This window comes from Mobula hypostoma, chromosome 3, assembly GCF_963921235.1.
Source record: "Mobula hypostoma chromosome 3, sMobHyp1.1, whole genome shotgun sequence".
Classification (NCBI taxonomy): Eukaryota; Metazoa; Chordata; class Chondrichthyes; order Myliobatiformes; family Myliobatidae; genus Mobula; species Mobula hypostoma.
Genome location: NC_086099.1, coordinates 209,816,199 through 209,843,591, shown reverse-complemented (window position 1 = coordinate 209,843,591; position 27,393 = coordinate 209,816,199). Strand labels below are relative to the sequence as shown.

At 43.7% G+C, this 27,393-nt stretch overlaps 1 protein-coding gene across 1 annotated transcript; it reads left to right on the top strand.

Annotated features, from left to right (window-relative positions):
- The first annotated feature begins 8,983 nt into the window (after positions 1-8,983).
- insig1 (insulin induced gene 1) lies at positions 8,984-27,057 on the top strand. The gene is made up of 6 exons (XM_063044432.1): positions 8,984-9,205; positions 9,650-10,027; positions 16,666-16,790; positions 19,696-19,862; positions 24,058-24,157; positions 26,118-27,057. The coding sequence occupies exons 2-6, from the start codon at positions 9,694-9,696 to the stop codon at positions 26,169-26,171; spliced, it is 780 nt and encodes a 259-aa protein (XP_062900502.1). The 5' UTR covers positions 8,984-9,205; positions 9,650-9,693; the 3' UTR covers positions 26,172-27,057.
- The last annotated feature ends 336 nt before the right edge of the window (positions 27,058-27,393 follow it).

Here is a 27,393-nt window from a genome sequence, read left to right as displayed (position 1 = left end):
AGCGATCCTAAAGCCTGGGATATTGGTCAGAAAATGTGGGTACAAATTCCAAAACCTCGACAATTTATTCCTCTTCATAGATGCTGCTTGACCTGCTGAGTTCCTCCAGCACTTTTGTGTGTATGTTGCTCAAGATATCCAGCATCTGCAGAATCCCTTGTGATTGCAAATCCCTCCACCCAGTTGGGGAATTGAAATTATTAATCAAATAAAATAAGGAGTGATAAAATATTAATGATGTAAAAACTTGCCCAGTTTATTAATATTCATTGTGGTTCATAAGACCATAAGACATAGGAGCAGAATTAGGTAATTGTGTCTGATCTATCATTTCATCATGGCTGATTTATTATTCCTCTCAACCCTATTCTCCAGCCGTCTCCCTGAAACTTTTAATGCCCTTACTAATCAAGAACCTCAGCGTCACATCCTTGCTTTTATATCCTAGTCCCTTTGAAATGAATGCAAACACTCCAATTCCCTTCCTTAGCACAGACTCAACCTGCAAGTTAGCCTTTAGAGAATCATATCCCTTGGCACCTCTGACCTTTGGGTTTTCTCCCCATTTAGAAAGAAGCCTTCGTCTTTATTCCTTCTACCAAAGTGCATGACCGTACACTTCTCTACGCTACCACTTCCTTGCCCATTCTCCTAATCTGTCTAAGTCCTTCTGCAGACCCCCTAAGTACACACCCCAAGCTGTGCTTGGTTCTTAACCGCACGACAAAATGGCTATTAAGTTGAAGGGCTTTAAGGGAGGTGCAGAAGTTGCTTTTTTCAAATTTATTTTTCAGGATCTTTACAATGGAAATCTAAAAACAGAAAATAAAATGCTGGAAGAACTCAGCAGGTCAGGTAACATCAGATGAATTCCCTTTGTTTCACTCATTGCTGTCCCCCACCTTCTCTACCACCTAGTAACGAATTAGAGTGCAGACTTGGTTTTTTTCTTGTATTTTCCTTGTAGTTTAAATTTCCCATGTTTATTTTGTAAAAATCACCTGTATGTGAGCAATTGCTCAGTAAATTTTCAGTAATTGTGGTATAGATGATTACGTATTTTCCAGAAGTTTCTCTACAGCCACATGCCACTGAATCTAATTATTTCATAGGTTACTTCTTATAGAACCATAGAACCATAGAAACCACAGCACAGAACAGGCCTTTTGGCCCTTCTTGGCTGTGCTTAACCATTTTCTGCCTAGTCCCACTGACCTGCACACGGACCATATCCCTCCATACACCTCCCATCCATGTATCTGTCCAATTTATTCTTAAATGTTAAAAAAGAACCCGCATTTACCACCTCGTCTGGCAGCTCATTCCATACTCCCACCACTCTCTGTGTGAAGAAGCCCCCCCAATGTTCCCTCTAAACTTTCCCCCCTTCACCTTTAACCCATGTCCTCTGGTTTTTCTCTCCTCTTGCCTCAGTGGAAAAAGCCTGCTTGCATTCATTCTATCTATACCCATCATAATTTTATATACCTCTATCAAATCTCCCCTCATTCTTCTACGCTCCAGGGAATAAAGTCCTAACCTATTCAACCTTTCTCTGTAACTGAGTTTCTCAAGTCCCGGCAACATCCTTGTAAACCTTCTCTGCACTCTTTCAACCTTATTTATATCCTTCCTGTAATTTGATGACTGGAAAGTCTTCTTATCTCCAGTCTGAGCTCATTTTTAGCACTGCACATCCACAGCTTTTTTGTTCTTTGCCTTTCTTTGCTTGTTCTTTGTTCTCTTAACACCTATAAAGAGCCATAGCTACATAGTTGGATGCCTCGTTCTTTACTTTTGAAGAACCTCTAGATCACAATATCACGTGGATCCAACACTAGACTAATGGTTTTCTTTCTTTCTTGAGTCTGATGAAGGGTCTTCGACCTGAAGTGTTAACTGCTCACATGCTGCTTTGACTTGCTGAGTTTTTCAAGATTCAAGATTCAAGACTTTTCAATGTTATTTCCTGTATTCAGGTCTAGAGCAGAATGGAATAATTACTCCAGATCTGATACAGCACAAAAAAAACACTAAAGATAATGAGCACAATAATAATAATAATAATAAAACACAATAAATATAAATACATAAAATAGCTTATATATATAGATTTATTGTATGTCCATAAGGTGAAGCTCCTCCAAGAAGACTACAACCTTATTGCTTGTGTGCCTCAATGACCCGGAGAACCACGTTGGCTGGAGTCAGGACTTTATGCTTTGGCTCTTGGTAGGGTCACCCATGCCAAACAGATCAAAGGGTAGAGGACAGGCTAGGAGTGGCCCACTGGTCTCCAGGTTTGGGGGGGGGGGGGCGGGGTGGTCAGCTCAGGGCTAACAACCCTGACCAGTAAAACAGAATTGTTATGGAAACAGCAATGAAGAACCCGAGTGTGACAGTATTCCTGAGTCTCTGCCAGGGACTTGCATGACTGACAATAGTGAAAACTGACATGATGAAGGAAGCCCTGAACACCACCAGAGATGGAGGACCTTCATTGCTGCCCTAAAGACCAGCAACGTAAATAGAGTGAGGCTAGGCTGTACATTGGGTGACTGAGAGGAAATAATAAAGTAGTGGTTGAGTTAGTGGGTGAAGGTGTTGAACAGCCTTACTGCTTGCGGAAATTAACTATTACATGAGCAGATTCTCTTTTATTTTAAAACTCCTTAGCTCCCCTTGCCCAATCAAGGATCAACTTTGTCAGCTTTAGCCACCATATACATTTACATGGATTAGGAATTTGCAGTGGTGTGTTGGTCAGTCTACAACATTCAACAGAAAACAACAGCATTCAAGAACTATAAAGAATATTAAAAAAATTAAGTCAGAGGTTGTGGTACAGATATGGAATAAAATGTGAATAAGTACTTAAATCATGGCATGTATTTACAATGTGAAGAGCATTATAAAAAGTGGTTTAATGTGTGGTGCAGAGATGGAGGTAGTAGATAGTCGGGTCTGGAGGGGGCTAACTAGAATGGTTAACCAAATCCCAAACAAGAGAAAACCTGCAGATGTTGATTTTCCTCTAGCATTTTGTGTGTGTAACTAGAATGGTTGATCAGATTAACTGCCTGGGGGAAGAAACTTTTAAGATGACATGAAGTTCTTCTATTCTTTTAATAGCCAGAAGAGAACTTATGGAAAAGGCAGTTTGCATGGTGGAAAACACACATCCGTGAGGTGCTGAGGAAGGATCTCAGCTCGAAACATCAACTGTTTATTCTTCTCCATGGATGTTGTCTGATCTGCTGAGCTTCTCCATCATTTCGTGTGTGTTACTCTGACTTTCCAGCATATTCAGAATCTCTGAAAGGGTTTGTGTTTATGATTTGTGGGGCACTGGTACAATCTCTCGAGTTGACTACGATGTTCCCCTAAGAGGTTATTCCCTTAAAGTAGAACGCCTGTGTATGACTTTCCTTAATGTGGGGTGGCTGATGCCCAGGCAGCCACTGCACAGTCCTTGACAGATCAGGGTCTGGGTCCGGTGGCATGGCATCCAAGATGTCTGGGGACTCCTCACTGCTGCAGTCTTCCTTCGCCTTAACCGCCATTGTGATGCATCATCATCTCCCGCCAGCTCCACCATTGAGGTCTTGGTTGGATTGTTCTGTCTCGAGCCCACCCCCACCCGACCTTACCACATCACTCTTGGGATCTCAGGAACTCACAAGCCTCTCCACCAGGGCAAGATGACAATCTTTGGAGATTTGCGTGGTGGGTAGTGTCTGCAATGATTTTTCCTGCCTGCGTTTTTGTTCTGGACACATGCAAGTCCTACAGCGAGGGTAGATTGCAGCCAATGCTGTCCTAACTGTTCGCAATGGTTTTCCATATCGTGAGAGGGTGCTGCACCAATCCAGACAGCAATGGATTGAAGTCACAGATCACCTGCCACATTTTACTTCTTTGACCAACATGCCTTCCTTCCTCCATTGCCAGCCCCGTCCACCCACCTCCTTCAACAATGCATGAATACTCAAAGGCCTCTTTGTCTCTGAGACTCCATCCACCAGCCTGTGCCAAAAATCTTTTCCTTTCCCTTGCCCATCAAACCGGTTTCCCCAGTGTCCGCACATACTTCACCATCTTCACGACCAAAATTAATCTAGCGCATCTGTTACTCTTGCTGTGTGAACCAGTGATACTTACGTCACCCTCTAACCATTTTTATATTTTCTATTTATAATTTATAATTTAAATTTTTAATATTTACTATCGATTTGTAATCCAGGGAGCGGGAAGCGCAGAATCAAATATCGCTATGATGATTGTACGTTCTAGTATCAATTGTCTGGTAACAATAAAGTATAAAGTATAAGTAAAGTATAAAGTATAAAGTAACCATAAACAACCTCTGTCAAGTTACTTACAACAAAATCAGAAATTACAAGAAATTAAGGCCCTTTCATGGAAGCATTGGGAGCCATTACTCCAAAGTTAGCCTACGTGTCATCATCATAGAGACATAGACCACTACAGCAAAGAAACAGGCCTTTTAGCCCATCTAATTGTGCTCCACTGTTATTCTGCCTACTTCCCATTGTTCCACTACAGTCCTCCCTACCCCTCTCGTCCATGTACCAATCCAAACATCTCTTAAATTCATCCACCCACTTCTGCTGGCAGCTTGTCCACACTCACACCCCCCTATGATTGAAGAAATTCCTCTCCCCTCAGGTTCCCCTTAAACATTTCTCCTTTCACCCTTCACCTCTAATCTCATCCAACCTCAGTGCTTGCATTTACCTTATCTATACCCCTCATAATTTGGTCTACTTGTTTAATTCATATCTCACTTAAATGGACGAATTGTTATATTCGGAAAGCAATCCATTTAATTTCTATTTGAACAAATAATTGCTAATTTCTCTCACCATCCCCAAAGGGAGGTTGGGCAATTGATCAGTTACTTATTGAACTCGTGTTTTCACAGGTTAATTTTAATCTCCCAGGGCTGAGTCCACTGGCTGTACCAGTCTGAGCAAAAAAATACAGTACCAGGGTAAAATCAATCATATCTCCTCTCAATCTTCCCTTATTTTTATCACTGCAGACATGGTTGATTGCTTATCTTAGTCCAATTTCATTATTCCATCAATCATCCTACTTGCTCTCTCCTTCCTTTGACCTATCTGCTTTACTTTCAATCTCTCTCACTACCTCCCTCTCTTTCTCGTTGTTTGGACATTGTCAACCATCTAATTTCACTTCCTGCCCAATCAGCTAGCTAATGTTATATGTTATAATGTTATAACGTTAGTTCAAATCTCTTACTATCTCTTCTTTCTGTTAGTCCTGACGAAGGGTCTCGGCCCGAAACGTCGACTGTACCTCTTCCTATAGATGCTGCCTGTTCACCAGCAATTTTTATGTGTGTTGCTTGAATTTCCAGCATCTGCAGATTTCCTCGTGTTTGAGCTAATGTTATACACTGTTTTCACGTGCGCTTACTGTCTCTTCACCCCCGCACCTTCACTGCTATCGGTACTGTATTGGTTGACTATTGTCCCATGGACCAGGGTACAGTGAACAGCTTGTCATGATATTGTTCATACTTTTCAAATCATTACACAGTTCATTGAGGTAGAAGAAGGTAAAACAATAACAATGCAGAATAAAGTGTGAAAGTTACTAAAAAAGTGCAGTGAAGGTAAACGATAAAGTGCACGATCATAACGAGGTAGGCTGTGAGGTTGAGTCCATCTTATCGTACAAGAGGCCCTTTCAATTCTCCCTGTGACCCCATGGGTTTTCCCTGACTACACCAGTTTCCTCTCATTTTCAAAAGGCGTGCGTGCACGTTGGTAGGTTCATTGCCTGATGTAAATTGCCTCTAGTGTGTAGGCGAGCAGCAGAATCCTCATGGTAATGCGGAGAGAATGAAAAAATAGGATCAACGTCAGATTAGTGTAATTAGGTGGTAAAATACAGTATATTTGGATGAGGGAGTTACATGTAAAACTGGTATTGGTATTGGAATTGGTTTATTATTGTCACATGTATAGAGACACAGTGAAAAGCTTGTCTTGCGTACCATTCATACAGGATGAATTATCACACAGTATATCAAGGAAGAATAAGGTAAAAACAATAACAATGCAGAATAAAATGTAAAAGCTACAGTGAAATTGCAGTGTAGGTAAACAATAAGGTGCAAGATCATAACCTGGTAGATTATGCGGTCAAGAATGCATTGTATTGTACTACGAAACCCTTTAATACGCTTGTAACAGCAGGGTAGAAATTATCCTTGATCTGCTTTCATATTTTTGTTTCTTCTGCCCAATGGGAGAGGGGAAAGGAAAGAATGTCTGTGGTGAGTGCTATTGGGAATGTTCAAGGAGACTGCAATGAATGAAGGATTAATTGTAAAGCCACTTTTGCAACTTGCTGAACTTTCTGAGCCACAGAGGAATTATTCCCAGCCTATACAGTCCGCTCACTTATCCAGGTCATCACCTGCTGAGTCATACTCACTTCACACTAGCAACGGGACAGTAGTTCAGCTTCTCTGTCAGTGATCCTTATCTGTGGCCAATAACTATGACTAGTCATTTAACTTGCTATGCTGTCCAAGTTGCATGCCATCTTGGACAATGTCTCCCATCCACTACATAATGTACTGGTTGGGCACAGGAGAACTTTCAGCCAGAGACTCATTCCACCGAGATGCAACACAGAGCGTCATAGGAAGTCATTCCTGCCTGTGGCCATCAAACTTTACAACTCCTCCCTTGGAGGGTCAGACACCCTGAGACAATAGGCTGGTCCTGGACTTATTTCCTGGCATAATTTACATATTACTATTTAATTATTTATGGTTTTATTACTACTGTATTTAATTATTTATGGTGCAACTGTAACGAAAACCAATTTCCCCCGGGATCAATAAAGTATGACTATGACTAACACAATGATTCTCCCCGTAACCATGAGTGATTCTATTAATCGAGAACCTATCAACCTCTGCTTTCAAAATACCCAATGGTTTACCAATACCCAATCTCGACAGATTCAACACTCTCTGGCTGAAGAAATTCCTCATTGTCATCTCCAATACCAATTTCATTGGGAACTCTTGGCCCCTGACCACACAAAGTGGAGAAGATGGAATGGCAATGGCACTGAGAGTAAGTGCATCACAGGCATGCTGAAATTCAATGAAAAAGACAGACGACTGGACCACCTCACTAATCACCCAACTCTTGACCTAGAATCTGTGCCCAAGTCTGTTGGTCCCACAGAAACCTGAGAACTCAGTGAAAGCAAGTGCTCTTCCATTCTGGGGTTCCACCTGTGAAGAAGATGCCTTGCATTTGTACTTGGGCATGTGATCTGTGTGTTTACAAACCTCAAAGTAAATTTATTATTGAAGTACGTATATGTCATCAATTGCTACAGTGAGAGTCATTTTATTGTGGGCATTCATAGTAGATACTATGTGAGAAGATGGCATGGCCTGGATGATGGGGATCTTTGATGATGGATGCAAGTTTCATGTGGGAGCGCTTCTTGTAGGTGTGCTTAATGGGGAGGGAGTTACATGCAATGAACTGGGCTGTATCCACCACTTTTTAAAGGCTTTTCCATTCGCAAGCATTGATGTTTCCATACCAGGCCATGATACAACCAGTCAGGATACTCTCCACCGTGCATCTACTGAAGTCTGTCTAAGTTTTAGATGACATGCCGAATCTGTGCAGACTTCCGAAAAAGCAGAGGTGCTGCTGTGCTGTTTTCATAATGGCACTTACATGCTGGTCCCAGACAAGTCATCTGAAGTGATAACACCGAGGAATTTAAAGTTGCTGACTCACTCCACCTCAGATCCCCTGATGAGGACTGGCTCATGGACCTCCAGCTTCCTGCTCTTGTTGTCAATAATCAGGCTCTTTGGTCTAGCTGGCGTTGAGTGAGATGCTATTGTGGTACCATTGAGCCAGATTTACAATCTCCCTCCTACACGCCCATTTGTCACCACTTTTGATTCGGCCAACAACGGTATCAGCAAACTTAAATATGGAGCTGTACTTAGCCTCAGGGCCATTAGTATAAAGCGAGTAGAGGTGCAGGCTAAGCACACAGCCTTGTGGTCATGATTAACCTCTCAAATGTGGGATGAAGTTGGGTAGCTTTCTTTCACGGCTCAGATGAGAAGGGGGTGAACAACCTCCTGTTTGCTAATTGTTTTCTGATTCCACAATCAGCTATAATACACGGTTTGCCTGTCAAAAGAGTTGCTAGTCTCAAAGTATGTGAGAAAGTGTAAGTTTGGGAACCACTAAGGAAGAAGGAAATGATACCAATGTCTTCTGTTATGACTGAGGGCCCATGGGCCCAATGTTTTCCTTTTGTGTCTTTGATAAAGTAACACACCAAGTGTGCATGTCCAAAGTTTAAAGTAGTTATCAAAGTACGTACAGTATACTAACTTGAGATTTTTTTGGAATTTAGGGGAAAATAAAGAAATACAATAGAACTTACAAAAAAAAACTATACATAAAGACTGACAAACAATCAATGTGCAAAAGAAAAAGAAAATGTGTAAATACAAAAATAATACTGAGAACAGGAGTTGTAAAGTCTTTGACCGTGAGTCAGGAGGTCGCTGACATTGTCCTAGATAGTGTCTCCGCTCCTCGGTTTCTTTGCGCGAGTGTGTCATGATTTTTCACGTAACCTCCCTCTTTCGCCTGTTTTCAAATTCTTGCCTGTTTTTGTTTCCCCCACTCCCAATCCCTTTGTTTTAAATTTTATTTGTTGTCCACTGCCCGAGGCTCACTCATCGCTGGAAGCCGGGTTGTCACACCACCTCCTGCGCGGTGCGCTCAGGAACTGACGAGTGATGCGTAGAACGGGTGATGCCCGGGCGAGGAGGTGGGGCTTAGCTGCCTCTCGCCTCTGCAGGAGGAAGAGGAATGTGAATGGGACGATGCAGCCAGTGGTGTGTCCTGAACGTCATATGGGCCGCCAGGCAGCCATTGGCTCCACCGCGCTCACCAGACAGATTGTTTTGACCGCTCGTCTGTCTGCGCCGTATGAATAGATCCGTGCAGGATGTGACCTAATAATTTAGCAAACAATGTAAGGCAGCGGCAGAGGAACAGAATCGACAGCAAACTTGTATATTTATAAAAAAGAAAACATCCTTCCAGGACGCAGACTTCAATAGTGTGAATGAACACCTTGAATGGTAGGTCTACGTTTAGTTACTTCGTGGCTTGGGCTTCATTGCTGTAACGCGTTAACTCGCGATACAGCCCCGTCTCCACAGATACAGCGGGCATATGTTAGATTTTGAAGGGAGTAGAATGGTTTAATCTTTGCCTCCGGCGCTCTGATTTCGGATCGTAACCATGACCTAATTTATTGTAATTTACTCTGCCTTTATTTCAGACGTTGGCGACGTTACTCCCGAAAATGACAGTAAAATGAAATTGGAATCTGTTTTACAGACCCTTTCTTGAAATTAAACTTCCCAGCAAAAACTTGTTAATTTAAATTTATGTCAGCGGTGTTTATGGTTTTGTTGTGTCTGGGTTTTGTTGTCAATTCGCAAAGTTTGGGACTTGGATTTGAGACATTGCCATGTTAGTGAGACCAGCCTAACTGTATTCTGTTTGCCCGATCACCTAAGGTGATTCTCGCACAGCTCCACGCTAAGAATTGCCCCTGAACCAGATGTCAAGGGTTGAGGAGACCTGCTGGGCGTGTAACTGCGGCCGGGCGCGAAGGCCAGAGAACATCTCCAGCGGCACGCAGCTGGTGGCAAAGGCGCACGAAATGATGACTATCCTCACCTCGGTGATGGCGAGTGCCTACTGCTCGCTAGCCAGCGGCAGTACCATGAACTTACTGCGGCGGGGACTGGTGCTCTTCACCGTGGGAGTCTTCCTGGCTCTCGTATTAAACTTGCTGCAGATCCAGAGGCACGTCACCCTGTTCCCCGAAGAAGTCATCGCCACAATCTTCTCTTCGGCCTGGTGGGTGCCACCTTGTTGCGGCACGGCAGCAGGTAAGAATGAGGGAGTGGGAAGGACTGGTGCTCCTGTGGGAGACGGGGTCCCTTCGGGGCAAGGTGTCCCGCCTAATTTAGCAAGACTTACATATCCTTCAACAGTGCGGAGTTTTCTGGAAAGAGTTTGAATTTGGTACTGTTTTAACCTTTACGAGAGAGAGAAGCATTTTCAGTTTCTATTCAGCCCTGGCCCAAATGCGTAATCAAAATCAGTAAAGTGTTAGAGAATGCTCTAACACTTAGGCCAGGCAAGATTGGTTAAAGTTTCCGTTCTAAGATGTTTCACCAGTTAAGTTTGACAGTAAGCTTAAGAGGTCTCTCGCATCCAGTCATCGGTTGCTGGCAGTGGGGATTATTTGTAATACAAAGAAATCTAAAATTAACACAGTAGGTATTTCACATTTGGCCATAACCGGGTATATTATCAGTTGCAAACATTTGCAGTTAAAATGCGGACCCATCAGCGATTAGTAGATCTGACTCAAAGAACTTAAAACCGTTCCGCTCTTGTAAAGGCAAAAAGAATGTATTTTTCTCGAAGATACTTTTTTCCAAATAATTCCTTATTTTGGTGAGGCGCCAGAGCCCCAAATTCTTCCTTCATACACTCCTCTAAAACTTGCTGCATTAAAAGCAACTCCGATTCAGCATCCTCTCTCGAAGACAGAATTTGCAAAAATTCCCATCTCAGAAACCAAAGTCCTGAGAATGAATTAAATATTATTAAAGGTTCTGTACTTACAGAAGGGAGGAAGTGCGGCACAGTAAGAATCTGAAAACTTGAAAATGTTGGGGTTTTCCCCAAAAAAATCGTAAGACATTTAACCTTCAAAATTTTTGAATGGATGGTACCTATATTTTTGTATCCATTTACACGGAAGGTTGGTGGGGATGTTTTTAAACACAGCTAGAGGATTGCGGTCTATTTGCCTAGTTCAGTATCTAATGTTTTGGGATGTTTGTTCCGCGCCACGTGTCGCTGAATTTGCATGAAATTGCAACTTGTTGGAGGGGGCGGAGCCTTGCGGAAGCGGTCGCCGTGTTTTCATTGGCCCAGCTGAAACTGGTGAGAGGGGACATTTACTCGTGATTGGTTGCTATGTACAACATGCCACTTGAAAAGGAGAATGAAAACTAAGGAAGTGAGACAGCTCAGCTGCCAAGGTCCATTTCATCAATTAAGGGAACAGCTGGCTATATTTTTTTCTGTGGGCAGGTTCTTCCCTACGTTGTGTGAGGAGCTCATGACGACATTACAGTGAGCTGGGCAATAGCCTGTGAAACATATAAACGAGGTGCCAGGCATACTAGAAGGTCAATGACTCACCAAGTATGATGTAGTTTGAAAGAGTTATCATTTGGGGTGGATTCCTTCAGCAGATAACACACAGTCCTTGGCTATTTGGGATCAGATTCCAGTGGCAAGATGAGTTGGGAAACATCATTGCTGCAACTATCCCCTGCCTTCATAGCCAATCTGCCAGCTCCAACAGTGAGGTCTTGGTTGAATTGATTTTTATCTGGAACTTTACCGTCATGGGTGACCCTACCAGGAAGCTAAACTCCAGACTGCATTCTCTAGAACTCACAAGCCTCTCCACTAGGACGGGCTGACAAGCCAAGATGCCGAGCATACTATGTGAAAGTAACACTCTCAAAATGTTGGAGGAGCTCAGCAAGTCAGGCAGTATTTATAGAGGGGAATAAACAGCCAGTGTTTTGGGCCAAGACCTGTCATCAGGATGGAAAGGAAGCAAATCTTTTTTTTTTTTGCTCAAGGTGCGACAGGGAGTATAGTCTGAATTTTTTTTTAAAGTCACTATGCTAAACCTTATACAACCTTCAGGGTGAAGTTCTGACTTTTTATGTCCATGTCCTCTATTCACAAGTTAAGCTGGAGGAACTGAGGTACTAGTTCATGCAAGAGCAATGCAGTGGCCACAGAACTGACCTCAGGCTCCTTTCAATCCCATGTTTAATTAATGTGTCAGATGTGTGGATCAGCAAATATCAATCCAATAAAGGCAATTGTTATTTGTTTAGTTATGTCTTAAAGTCCGAAATGAAGGGGCTGAGAGTTATTGATCCAAGTTTGCTGATGATTCAGAGCTAGGGAGGAACATAAGCTGTGAGGTGGATGCAAAAATTCTACATATCCATGGAATTTTGTTAAAAAGTGCGCTGGCAATATCAGAACCCAAGTGCAGAGGGAAAGCAGACTCCGATGTAGAGACATCGACAAGAGTTTATTCCAAAAGAACATTGGTGGCGCAGTCAAGCGATTCTGCGAGAAGTAACATTCTCAAAACTAGGACCCCGTGATTAGTGCTAGTCAGGCATCCACTTAAATAAGCCGATCAAAATAATCTTAATTAGCTTAAACAGAAGGCACCAGGAGACTGCTTTACAAAGAGTGAGTTAAAGTATGAGTATTTGATGGTTCCGGGTCTGTACTCACCGGTGTTTAGAAGAATGAAGGGTGGAGGGGTCTCATTGAAACCTATTGAATATTGAAAGCCCTAGATTGAATAGATGTGGAGAGGATGTTTCCTGTATTGGGGAGTCTAGGACTAGTGGACACAGCCGCAAATTAGAGGGACATCCCTTTAGTACAGAATCAAGGAGGTATATCTTTAGCCAGCGGGTGGTGAATCTGAATTCGTTGCCACAGACAGCTGTGATGGCCAAGTTATTGGGTATATTTAAAGTGGTTGATAGCTTTGTGATTAGTAAGGACATCCAGGCTTACGGGGAGAAAACAGGAGAATGGGGCTGAGTGGGATAATATATCAACCATGATGGAATGGCTGAGCAGACTTGATGGTCTGAATTGCCTAATTCTGTTCCTATGCCATATGGTTGGTTGGCATAGGACAATGGGTGATGATGATCATCATCACAAGCCTGGGTGGCTATGTCAAATGCTGAGAAACTCGGGAGCATTTAGATATCCCTGTAAACAAATTACAGTCACAACAAGAAATTAGGAAGTAAATGGTACATTGGTCAACAATGGAAATAGTTAGAAGATAAAGGAATCATGCTACAAATCAGTAGAACTTTGTTAAAACCACTGGGATTAGGTTTAGTTTCAGATAACACTTTGGCGAATGTGCAACAAAGGCTTACAAGCTTAGCTCCTGGGACCTGAGGCTAGTCCCAGCAGTAAAGGCTGAGTGTTATGAGCTAACATCCTAGAGAGCTGATTTCATTGTAAAGCAAAGTTCAGGGACGCTTGACAGAGCAGAAGGCAAGAAGTTATTTCCACTAACCACAGGCTAAAACTCCATACAAGAAGATGGGTGTCCTGAAATGAGACAAGGAGTTTCATCACTCAGTGTTCGAAGCTGGCTGGGCAAATTTTGGACTCTTGATGAATCATGACATGTTGATCTCAGTGAGAAACTGAATCAGTAAGGAGTCTACGTAAATGTTAGTGCAGCTCTGTGGCAGTATGGCCGACTGTTGCTTGTCTATCTAATACTGGGGACTGCTCTATTGGCCAGTCACCCTGTGAAAAGAGCACTTAGAACGAAGCTGCTTAACCTATGCCGTCTCTGCTTGTGCTTAGGAAAGTTTCGCTCCTTTCGTAACAATGATGCAACAAGACCATAAGACACAGTAGCAGAATTAGGCCATTCAGCCCATTGAGTCTATTCTGCCTTTCCATCATGACTGATTTATTCTCCTTCTGAGTCCCTTTCTCCTGCCTTCTCCCCGTAACCTTTGACACCCTTACTCATCACGAATCTATCAACCTACGTTTTAAATGTACCCAAATGACTTGGCCTCCATAGCCAAGTTATTTGTTCATGTGGCATGGATGTCTCTGACAAGCTGACATCTATTGTTCGCCCTTTCTTGAGCGCTACACTTGCTAAGCTAAGGGTAAAGGTCCTATAAGGCTTAAGATTAGCGGGTGAAATGCATCCTTTGGCATCAAATCAAATCAGCGAGGTTTGTGGTGGGCAGCCTGCGAGTGTCGCCATGATTCCTGCAGCAGCATAGCATGTCCACAACTCGCGAACCCTAACCTGTTCATCTTTAGAATGTGGGAGGAAACCAGAGTGCCTGGAGGAAGCCTGCGCAGTCTTGGGGAGAACATTTCAAACTCTTCACAGGCAGCTGTAGGAATCAAACCCCAATCTTACAGCAAGCACAGTAAAGCTTTGCGTTAAACGCCATGCTACAATGACGAGGTAGGAATCCCAAGTGTGCCAGACTGGGTGAGGGTGACAGACTTCCTCCCCAGAAAGGATATTGGAGTTGGTTTATTATCATCACATCTACCAAGATACAGTGAAAAGCTTGTCTTTTATACTGTTGGTATAGATCAAATCATTACACAGTGCACTGAGATAGAATAACATAAAACAGTAACGGTGCAGAATAAAGTGTAACAGCTACTGAAAAAGTGAAGTGTAGGTAAACAATAAAGTAGAATGTTGCACACACAAAATGCTGCAGGAACTCAGCAGGTCAGGCAGCATCTATGGAAATGAATAAACAGTCGACGGCCTTTCTTCAGGACTGAAAAGGAAGGAGGAAGATCCTGATTAAAAAGTTGGGGGAGGGAGGGAAAGGAGGCTACCTAGAGGGTGATATGTGATGCCAGGCGGGTAGGAAAGGTAAAGGGCTGGAGGGGAAGGAATCTGATACGAGAGGAGATTGGATCATAAGAGAAAGGGAAGGAAGAGTGGACCCAGCAGGAGGTGATAGGCAGATTGGAATGGGAGCCCAAGTCCAAAGTGCAAAGTTATTAGCCAGGAATCCATCTTATTGTACAAGAGGTGCATTCAAGACCCTGAAAACAGCAGGATAGAAATTGTCCTTGAGCCTTGTGGTATGTGTTTGTATCTTCTGCCCAATGGGAGAGAGGAGAAGAGAGAATTTTCAGGTTTATCTGGCTGCTTTACTGAGTTGTGTTTAGGGCCATTAATATAGTTTGCTGGACAGCAAGGGTTTTATTCAGTTCAACTAAATCCCTATAATTTCAATTTTATAGCTGTGGTGGGACTTGAACTTGTGCTCTGAATCTATTGTCCAGAGCCTCAATATGCACCTCAGTGACATAACCACTGTGCAATACGCACATATCTCTTTGGAAAAAAAAGACATATTGGAACAATAATTTACTTCCAGTAAACCTATCAGCACAGTGTTATGCCAGAGCAGCCAACTTTACTGCCTGTTGACTGTTCACGTAGCAGTAAAACTTCAGTAATCCCAAATTCCGTTGTCGGGATCTGGCATTTGACTCGTTCAGTAGTTTGGAACGGGAGCCCGGGGCCCAGAGCCCAGAGTGAAAGCAGGATGTGCAGCCAGGGCAAAGTCCACACTGTGGGACAGCTGTGGCTTGTCACTGTTGGGGTCTGGAACAGCGGGGATCGGGGTTTGAGGCTAAACACAAACACAAGAGATTCTGCTGATGCTGAAAACCCACAGGAGCACACAGACAGCTGCTCGAGGAACTCAGCAGGTCAGGCAGCATCTATGGAGGAAAATAAAAGTCAACATTTCGGGCCGAGACTCTTCGTAGGGCTGGAAAGGAAGGGGGGAGAAGCCAGAAGGAGGGGGGAGGGGAAGGAGTACAACCGTTGGGGTGATGGGTGAAACCAGGTGAATGGGAAGATAGGAGGGAGCTAAAGTGAGAAGCTGGGAGGTGATAGGTGGAACAAATAAAGGGGCTAAGCAAGAAGGAACCTGATAGGAGAATGGAGTGTGGGAGAAAGGGAAGGAAGAGGGGCACCAGAAGGAGGTGATAGAGAAGGCAGCCAGAATGGGCAATGGGGAAAAAAGAGAACTGAGGGGAGGTTGCGGGAAGAAATTAGCCGACGTTCGTTAGAGAAATCGTTGTTCGTGCCAACAGGTTGGAGGCTACCCAGACGGAATATGAGGTGTTGCTCCTCCAAACTGAGAATGGCCTCATCGTGGCAGCAGAGGAGGCCATGGACTGACGCGTCAGAATGGGAATGGGGAGTCGGATTAAAATGGTCAGCCCCCAGAGATCCTGTTTGTTGTGGGTGGAGTGAAGGCACTTGACAAAGCTGATCCCCATCCCCAGTCTATGTCAGGTCTCACCAATGTAGAGGAGGCTACACCGGGAGATATTTTCATCTATAACTTTAGTGTTCACTGAAAAATGTATTATCCTAATAAAGGAAGTGAAATAGAAGTCTGTTTAGGTAATAACAGAAGTAATATCCAATAGTGTAGAAAATCTGCGAGACCAAGGTCCAAGGTGCCAGGTTCTCACCCTTCCCTCCTCTGTCCACTTACCATGTATTGGCTGCTTGTCTCGCCCCTTTAGTTTCATTAATATGAAAACATTTAAACCTTATGAGTCCTGATGAAGGGTCTCAGCCCAAAACAACTCTTCTGCTGAGATGCTGCCTAACCTGTTGATTACCTCCCGCATATTATGTGCTTTGCTCCAGATTTCCATCGTCTGCAGAATCCCCTGTGTTTAGCACTTAAGCATTTTACCGTTTTAAAATTTTTGCACGTTAATGAAATCAAGGGATTTGGGATCAGTGTTGAGTTAAAAAGCCAGTGGGGTGAGTGGATGGTGGAATTCTTATGCTTCACAACAAAATGTTGGTTCTAACTGCTTCAACCTTCTGTCTTTCACACAGCTGTAGTGGGTCTGCTGTACCCCTGTATTGACAGCCACCTCGGAGAGCCACACAAGTTCAAACGGGAATGGGCGAGCGTCATGAGGTGCGTAGCGGTCTTCGTTGGCATCAACCACGCTAGTGCTGTATCCTTCCAACCGTGAATGGCACGACAGGCTCCTGCCAAGAGTCGTCTATGTCCGCCGTCCTCAGCATTACTACTCAACTTCGCCCGCGGGTCTCTGCCAAGTGGTTTTATGGAACCAGGGTGGTGCCTGACTTCTGAAATCTCTTCACCTTTCTGTCATTCTGTAGATCCAATGTTCACAGAGTAAGGGACAGGGAATGAGCCACAGAGGCTTGGCAGCACAGAACAGGCCCTTTGGATCAGCGCATCCATGCTAGTGCTTTTTGCCCAACTATAGTAGTTGAGTATGCCTGCCTTGGACTGGGGGTTGAGATCAAACATAAATCAGCTGTGATAGATTCCATGTGTCGAGTGGCCTAAATTCTGCTCCCATGTCTTACGGTGTTATGGAAACACATCTTTCTTCGGTCTGCCTGTGTTTGTCCAAAAGTCTTTTAAATGGAGTAGTTATACCTTCATTGGCAATGTTTTCCAGACATCAGCCACTCTCTATAAAAAAAAAATTAACCTTTCGAGTCCTCCTTAAAACTTCCTCTCAGCTTAATCCTAGCCACCTTTTTTTTTTGTAAGCCTACTGTGGGGGGGGGCGGTCAGGCTGAGGGGAGGAATTGTGGAATTTCGGGTCGGAGCCCCACGTCGGGAGCGAGTGTGCAGAGGGAGTTGGCCGGTGTAATGAGGAGAGGGGGCAGGGCGAGACAGGAGGCAGTACGTGATGGATGGACCAAGGAGGGAGGATGGACAGATGGAGCCAGGTGGGGGAAGAGGGAGGGACGTAGATGGGAGATAGAGGTTAGTGGGCGATAGGTCAAACTAGACTAGGATAAATAAAGGCAGATGGGACCAAGTGGGAGGAGGTGAGGGTGATGGCTGGAAGCACAAGCTCAACTCAAGAGATTCCGCAGATGCTGGAAATCCAGAACAACTCACTCAAAATGCTAGAGAAACTCAGCAGGTCAGGCTGAGGGAATTAACAATCGATGTTTCGGGCTAAGACCCTTCATCGGGAAGGGTGATAAGCATGAACACAAATGGCCACCGCTGCTGGAATCTGATATGTAGAGAATGTGATAATGGGAACCATCGAGGGTTTTGGTTTCGAATTCTTTAAATTATTATTGTCAAATGTACCAAGATACAGTGAAAAGCTCTTGCATACTGTTCATACAGATCAAATCATTGCACAGTGCTTTCAGGAAGAACAATAAAAATACAGAATAAAGTGTAACAGCTACAGAGAAAGTGCAGGTAAACAATAAGGTGCAAGATCACAGGTGTCAAGTTAAGTGTTCCAACTTACCATACTAGGGAACTCTTTAATAGCCTTGTAACAGCAGGTAGATATAGGTGGGTATAGGTGAGGAATGGGATCCAGAGGGTGACACGTGTAGAACCAGTAGGGGGAAGGGGGTGAAAATGGTGATGGGATGCTGGGGGTGGGTATAGAAAAGGGAACAAAAATGGGCAGACTGGAAGGAGGCAGGGGATGGAGACTGGAAGAAAGTCTCCTGATGAATCTCTTCAGCAGCACAATCACATCGGACGAGGAGAAATTTATTTGCCCTGAGGATGACAAACCAGAATTCTCTACCCTGAGGACTATGGAGACTGAGTGACTGAACTGATGTCAATTTACTTCCCCTGTTTGCTCACACGATATTAGCCTTGAATTGTTCCAGCCAAGCTGGGCGGTTGATATTCAGTGGCTCAGTTATCGATTTCCTGCGGGAGTCTCCCACTCACTCCATCTCTCACGTTCCCATTCTGGTTTGCACCCAGTTTTAATTCACTATTATCTTTCAAAGTCTTGACTCTGCCCTTTCTGTAGTTGACTAATTTCTTCCCATCATTTTAATCTGCTACCCCTTGTTCCTGAGGTTACTCCAAAATGAGGATAATTATCAACCACAAATGATTCCTTCCTCCTCTTGTAAACAACTAAATCTATCTTGTGTCTCATTCTGCAGCAATGTCATTCCTAATGGCTTCTTTCTGAGTGACAGCACTGCTTGGCACCAAGGACGTTTAAAATCTCTTCAGGAAACTGAAAGAACATTCTTAGTGTAAGAAGGAAAAAGAAAGTAAAAGTGAACTAGAAATTCAGGGAAATTGTTAAATAAGCTGATATCAATCCGCCCATCTGTTACATTTTTAATTAATTGGCTTCTGAGGTAGGGAAAATTGTTAACAGATGGCCACTGAGTTAGTTTCCTTACACTTCTGGCTAAGGTGAAGACTATTCCCTTTAGCAATTTTTCAGTGGAATCAAATTAAAAGCTAATTTTTGTTAATAACTCACTATAACCCCAATTGTCCAGCATTGTCACCAAGGTTTCATCTCAGCGCCACAACTTTACAATTCTTTTTAAAAGTCATCGCAATGTCAATTACTTAGTATTGTTTATGACATTTCGAATTGTCAATTGTTTTGTTTTAACTTACAAATGGGATAGGGGTACATGTAAGTTTAGAAGAGTGAGTGGGGAGTGGAATCTCATTGAAGCCGATGAAATATTGAAAGGCCTAGATAGAACGGACATGGATGAGGACATTTCCTATAGTGGGGGAGCCAGAACCAGAGGGCACACCTTCAGAATACAAGGACATCCCTTTAGAACAGAAATGAAGAGGAATTTCTTTAGCCGGAGAGTGGTGAGTCTGTGGAATTCTGTGGAGGCCAAATCATCGGGTATATTTAAAGTTGAAGTTGATAGGTTCTTGATTAGTAAAGGCGCCAAAGGTAAAAGGGAGAAGGTAGAAGAATGGGGTTGAGAGGGATAGTAAATCAACCATGTCTGTATAGTGGAGCAAACTCGTTAGGCTGAATGGTCTAATTCTGCTCCAATGTCTCACATTACAATCCACTGATGCATTTGATTCTTTCCTTAATTCTGGCATCTCATCAGAAATTAGATTTTGCCAATAACATGCAGTTGTCGTTGACCCTGGCCGCCCTCTCTCTGGGTCTGTGGTGGACTTTCGATCGCTCTCGAAGTGGATTTGGACTTGGCCTTACAATAGCCTTCGTGGCAACCCTGGTCACACAGCTGTTAGTGTACAATGGCATTTACCAGTAAGTACAAGAGTCTGGATTGGTAATTCTATCGTTTATCTTCTTCCATGTGCCCCACCACCTACAACATCTATGCACAGCCGCCACTTTATTAGGTACTTCCTATACCTAATAGAGTACCCACTGAGGGTATGTTCATGGTCTTCTACTGCAGTAGCCCGTCCACTTCAAGGTTCGAAGTGTGTGTTCAGAGATGCTCTTCTGCACACCACTGTTATAATGCGTGTTTGCTTGAGTTACTGGCTTCCTGTCAGCTTGAACCAGTCTGGCCATTCTCCTCTGACCTCTCCCATTAACAAGGCATTTTCACCCACAGAACTGCCACTCACTGGATTTTTTTTTTTTGTTTTTCGCACCATTCCCTGTAAGCTCTAGAGAATATTGTGCGTGAATATCCCAGGAGATCAGCGTACCTGAGATCATCAAGCCACCCTGTCTGGCACCAACAATCCTTCCACAGTCAAAATCACTTAGATCACATTTCCTCCCCATTCTGATGTTTGGTCTGAACCTCTTGATCATGTCCGCATGTTTTTATGCACTGAGCAGCTGCAACATGATTGGCTGATTAGATATTTGCATTAATAAGCAGGTGTACAGGAGTACCTGATAAAGTGGTCACTGTGTGTATATTACTATCAATATTTAGAAGTTGTGTGGGCACGTGGCCAAGTGGTTAAGGCATTGGACTAGCGACCTGAAGGTTGTGAGTTCCAGCCCCAGCCGAGGGATCGTGTTGTGTCCTTGAACAAGACACTTAATCACACAGTGCTCTGCGATGACACTGGTGCCAAGCTGTATGGGTCCTAATGCCCTTCCCTTGGACAACATGGGTGTCGTGGAGAGGGGAGACTTGCAGCATGGGCATCTGCTGGTCTTCCATACAACCTTGCCCAGGCCTGCGCCCTGGAGAGTGAAGACTTTCCAGGCACAGATCCATGGTCTCGCAAGACTAACGGATGCCTTAGTAATTTAATTTAATTCAGAAGTTGAGCAAACCCCACAGTAAATATAAAATCCTACCCCTCTTGCACCGCCTTCAGCAAGCACCTACCTCTTGAACTACATTGCACATTCTAGTAGCAAAAATTTATGTTTGTCCTGTTGGCAACTAGACAAGGAAAAAGTTTACCATATTATTAAAGAGTAACAATCTTGCTCTACAAGACCATGATCTTTATTACAGCAGTAGTTCAATTTTTTGTTCGTTCATTATTGATGCCACAATGTGATTGCTTTCCTGTGAATGTTTAACACCATGACGCCCTTGATGGGCTTCTCACTTGCTTTAAGTTCTCGATGAGACATCATCTCTCCCCATTTCTGGTTCCTTGTTCAGATTTAACTTCTAAACCCCTACCAAGCACAGCAACATGGCAAGAGTGGACTTGCTGGAGACCATTTGGTGGTTCAGCATATCAGAAAAGCTCGTGGGCTCTTACCCTGTTAATTCCCGTATCTTCTTTTCACAAGGTTGGCTCCAGTGAACAGGGAGAGGAGAGAGCATCAGGCACATGCTAAGTCACAGGCTTAGCCTCGCCTAGTCATCAGTAATGGCTTAGTGGACAAACCAGTAAATGTGGGACAGTCAAGCCTTCCTTTACAACTGCGGGTCACTGAGAGTTAGTACTATCCATCGTGGTAATGGCAGTAACATTAACCAAGTCGTTCATTATCCCTGGGCTGTCCAGTAGCCTGATCTACTGATCTACCCTGGAAACCATTCACATTAGTTAACACAGAGAAGCAGAAATATCCTCCAGTGTGGAACAACCAGGTTCCAGGGGCAGTACAGTAGCACAATGTTTAGCGCAGTCACTTTACAGCGCCAGCTATCACTGATCGATGGTTCAACTCCCACTGCTGCCTGCAAGGAGTTTGTACATTCCCCCTGTGATCGTGTGGATGCAAGGAGTTTGTACATTCCCCCTGTGATCGTGTGGATGCAAGGAGTTTGTACATTCCCCCTGTGATCGTGTGGATGCAAGGAGTTTGTACATTCCCCCTGTGATCGTGTGGATGCAAGGAGTTTGTACATTCCCTCTGTGATCGTGTGGGTTTCATCTGAACGCTCTGGTTTTCTCCTATGTTCCGAGGATAGACGGTTAGGGTTAGTAAATTCTAATAGGCAGGCTATATTGGTGCCAGAAGCGTAGCAATGCTTGAGGGCTGCCCCCAGCTGTGTTAGTCGACGGCATGAAACAACACGTTTCACTATGTTTTGAAGTACGTCTGATGAACAAAGCTAAACTTTTCAACGGGAGGCCAGGTGTCTGAGGCAAGAAGCACTCTGGAAAGCTTCTGCAGTGCCAATCGGTGCTAATTTGTGTGAGAGTCAAAATAAGCGCAGATGCTTAGTATCTGAAGTAAATGCTGGCAACACTCATCGGGACAGAAAGCATCTGAGGGGAAAAGAAACTGTTAGCATTTCAGGTCAGAGATCCATTTGCAGAAGAGAGCAGAAGGGTCTTCAACATGAAATGTAAGCTCAGTTTCACTTCCCACGAGGGTGAAGACTGACCCGGAGTATTGCCAGCGTCAGAGACATACAGCATGAATTTAGGCCCACCGGCCCAGCTGGTTCATGCTGATCAAGATGTCTGTATGAGCTCGCCCCATTTGCCTGTATTTGGCCTTTATCCCTCCAATCCTTTCTGTCCCTGTACCTGTATATTAAGCATTGTAACTGAACCTGTCTTTACAACTTCCTCTGTGAGCTTATTCCACATACTCACCACCCTCGGTGTGGTGAAAGATTCCCCTCAAATCCCTTTTAAATCGTCCCCACCTCACTATAAACTTATATCTTCTAGTTTTAGACTCCCTGACCCTTGGGAAAAAGACTGTATCACCTTACCTATGTCCCTCATGATTTTATAAACAACTATAAAATCTGACTTTCACACTCCAGGGAAAGAACTCCCAATCTGTTCAACTTTTCCTTGTAACTCTGGTCATGCAGTCATGGCAACAGCTTTATAAATCTTTTCTGCTTCTTTTCCAGTTGGAACTTAGCACCTTACAGCACAGTACAGGCCCTTGGGCCCACGATGTTGTGCCGACTGTTTTAACCTGCCCTAAGATCAATCTAACCATTCGCTTCCACCTGCCTATCTTACATTTAAGAGTCTCTTAAATGTCCCTAATGCATCTGCCTCTACCGCCTAACACTAACTTCCAATCGCCTTAAAATTATGCCCCCTTGTATCAGCCTCGAATAGTTTAATAACATCCTTCCCATTGCTGGGTGACCAGAACTACGTGCAATATTCAACGTGCAGTCTCGCCAATGACTTGTTGCAACACCATATCGCCTGTGCTCGGTGTACTGAGCTGTGAAGGCACAGTTTGTCTTTTTTTTGCACATTGGTTGCTTGTCAGTCTTTGTGTATGGGTAGTTTTCATAAATTCTATTAAATTTCTTTATTTTCCTGTGATCATGTAAGAGCAGCAATCGGGTTTAATAAAATTACTGCAAATACTTCAAGGGCTATGGAATTCAATCTGCTTTGCTAAGTAGCTAACATCTAAATAAGTAATATTAATATGTTTAGTCATTGTGATAGATAGAACCTCTGCAATAACTAATCTTCTGTCGATTATAATTTGCTATCCAAAATGGGGAGGAAGCAGGAGAATGGGGTTGGGAGGGATAATAAATTGGCCTTAACCAAATGTCAGGGAGACTCGATGGGCTGAATGGCCTAATTCTGCTTCTGCGTCTAACGATATAAATGCATGCTTGTGGCACAGTAGCGTAGTGGTTAGCACAACGCTGTACAGTGCCAGTGACCCGGGTTCAATTCCTGCCGCTGCCTGGATTTTGTAGGCTCTCCCCGTGACGGTGTGGGTTTCCTCTCACGGCCCAAAGGCGTATCGGTTGGTAGGTTAATTGGTCGTTATAAGTTGTCCTGTGATTAGGCTGGGGGTAAAATTGGGGGATTGCTGGGCAGCATGGCTCAACGGGATTGAAGGGCCTGTTCCGAGCTGTATCTCAATAAAATAAAATGCTGGAAGGTGAATCTCAAGGTAGAATATGGTGACATACATGTATTTACTTTGACTTTGTCTTCTACCTGCTCTTATCTGAGATTCACTTACCCCTCCAGCGTAATCGACATACAATGCTCCATCAATGCTCTTGTGCTGTGAATAAGCCAGGGGTGTAAGACGATTCTCTATCATGTTACTGCAGGTACACATCACCGGACTTTCTGTACATCCGCTCCTGGCTACCCTGTATATTCTTCTCAGGTGGAGTGACCATGGGGAACATAGGAAGGCAGCTCGCCATGGTAAGTAGCTCAAGTCAGTCCCGGGCTGCTTGTAGCCGAGCAAGATGGCTGGGAATCCGAAATAAAAACAAGGGATTCTGTAAACGCCGGGCAGCACCTGGGGAGGGGAAATAATTTGGCTTGATTAAAAAGATGCCACCTGACCTACTGAGTATTTTCAAAGTCAGAGTCAAATTTATGCACAAGTACACGTATATCCAGGTGCAATGAAAAACTTAATTGCAGCTGTATCACAGGCAATCAGCATCAGAGAAACACTATAAAACATACTCAAACACATAAATGTAAATTATACAGTTTTTACAAGGAAGTACACAATTAGAACAATCTTTGTTCAGTGTTTATCCTCATTTTTTTAATCGGTGAATTTTATGATTTTGTTACAATTATGTTCCTGTGAAACCCCATGAGACGTTTCATAGTGTTAACAGCATTCTATAAATTTAGGTGGACGATTGATTTTGTTTAGTGTATGTGTTGCCAAGGCTACAAAACCAGTATGGACTAACACACACACACACACACACACACACACACACACACACACACACACACACAATGCTAGAGAAACTCAGCAGGTTGGGCAGCATCTCTGGAGATGAATAAACAATCAATGTTTAGGCCAAGAACCTTCATCAGGAAAGGACGGGGGAAGGATCCGGAATAAAAAGGCGGGAGGAGGGGAAGGAGTGCAAGCTGGCGGGTGATAGGTGAAGCCAGGTGAGGGAGAGGGGATGAAGTAGGAAGCTGTGAGGTGATAGGTGGAAAAGGTAAAGGAATCTGATGGGAGAGGAGAGTGGATTTTGGGAGAAAGGGAAGGAGGAGGGGCATCAGAGGGAGGTGATGGGCAGGTGAGAAGAGGTGGGAGGGGAGTCAGAATGGGAAATGGAAACAGAGAGAATGCGGAGGGAGTAGAAATTACCCGGTTAGAGAAATCAATGTTCATGGCATCAGGTTGGAGGCTACCCAAACGGAATATGAGGTGTTGCTGAGAGTGGCCTCATCCTGGCAGTAGAGGAGGCCATGGACTTCCGTGTCAGAATGGGAATGGGAGGTGGAATTAAAATGGGTGGCCATCAGGAAACCCTGCCAACTGCGGATGGAGTGAAAGGTGCTGGACAGGAGAGAGCAGCTGAGTGCCCCATTTCACTGTGCCCTGACGACTACCTTGTGTGTACTGAGATGCTGCGCCTGGCACTTCCGCCCGCTCCGGTGTGACGTATGTACATTACAACACCTACACGGCAGCAGTGAAGCTGGCGGTGGCGGTGAGGATATAAACGAGGACTGTAGCAGTACCTCAGCAGCTGTCTCGTTCAGGAGTGCAGTGTCATCAGAAATAAATTAAAACAAGACGCTCAATATCAGAATCAGGAATACTATCACTAAAATATGTTGTCTGCGGCAACAGTACTGTGCAATGCATCGAAATTACTTGCGATATTGCATTCACTTGGAATATCATGTTCAGTTTGGGTCGCCTCTTTATGGGAAGAAAGTGGAAGTTTTATATGGGGAAGTTTAGTAGCTAAGAACAAAACAGGAAAAAAGACTAAAGGTGGTGGGCAACATGTTCTGCCTTTCTTGTACCCCATAGATAAGGAACATCCCATTCTAATTTATAGATAACCAATCAGACAGCCCGTATTCAAATAATACAATACCAGAGAACTTTCCAAATCATAAAGAACTGTAACTACTAGGCAACATACTGAACAATTACTTATACATACTGTGACTACTTGGAAACATACTAAACACTTACGTGTATATAGGAAGTTGTATAAAATACATGCAGGCATAACAGTTAAGCTGCAAAGAAAATACACAATTATACAGTGTAATCCAACACCTTTGTCTCAAAAGAGCACAACCCCCAGCCGAGACAGACGCTCCTCATAACTAAAATTCTCAGTGCGGGCCGCCGTCTTCATCAGTCTGCTTTGCTCTGTCTTTGCAGGGAGTCACTGAGATAGCACAGAAGGACTGCCTCGATAAGATGCACAAGGATTGAACAAATAGGAGTGTGTGATGATGATTCCAGCGTAGATGCTTTGTGTGCGAGTGTGCTCATATATAGACCAACATGAGCTGTGGGTCCATATATGTTGGAGCTTGTGATTTACTGCATGATATTCATAAAAGGGAAGATTTGCAATCTGTGATTGCCTTCGTACAATTGATTCATTTCTTAATGTCTGAACGTTTTGTGCCTGCAACCTGTATAGACTCAGTCTGATGGGCACTCCTCATTTAATCTACTACGACCTGCAATCCATTTTCTGCTATTGTTGCATCCAACCTAATTAGCAAGTATTAGGTCGTATTGATGGAAGTTCAGTGTTCACGAGCTTGTTGTATATCCATGCTTCGATTCCTTATTTATTTCTCCTTCTCGAGTTCATTCGTAGCATTAAAGTACTCATGGGCCCCCTCACCCTCTCCGTTCTGCATGGGAATAAAGAGCGATCCTGTTTTCCTTTCTCCAAGCTCTAGTCCAGTACCTGTAAGTGACAATAGTATTCACTGGATTTCCTCATGTGCCACAGTATGGATGGGCCCAGTGCTGAATAGCAGGAACTCCCTCGAGCTGAGGAGAACCAGTATCCGGACAGTCATAGAGTCGAGCTTTCCATCAGTCCCCAGACTCTGCAGTATACTGAAGCAGGGACACGATAATTTCAACGCTCTTGGCCGAATGAATCATTGCTCGCTGCTCCACTCAGAGAGTGAAGTGATTTTTATTTTTGTATGTTTATCCACTGTTTCTGATATGAACCAATCATTATTTGCATGCCTCTTGGTAGGATGATTGTCTGATTTTGTAAATTAAAACCAGTCCGGGTTATTTTTTTTCTCCTCCCACGCTGTTCTCAATAAAAATGTTCAAGTGATTATCAAACAGAATTTATTTTGTTGGACATCATTTTTACAAAAAGTCATGCAAACTCTTAAAAAATATTACTGTGTATCTTGCTGTTGATCTGGAACAATTCCTGTTGCCAAAGGGTCTTTGATCTGGTGTTAACTCTGTTTCTCTTTCCACTGATGCTGCCTGACCCATCGAGTGTTTCCAACGTTTTCTGTTTCTTTGCCTAATGCCTACAAAACTTCTAATATCAGATACTTTCCAAGGCATCTTCTCACACTTAAGTAAGAAGTTATGAGTTAAGACACCTCCCCAGAATTGGTGTGTGCTATCCTGGGCTTTCACTCCACTGTATTAGACCATAAAA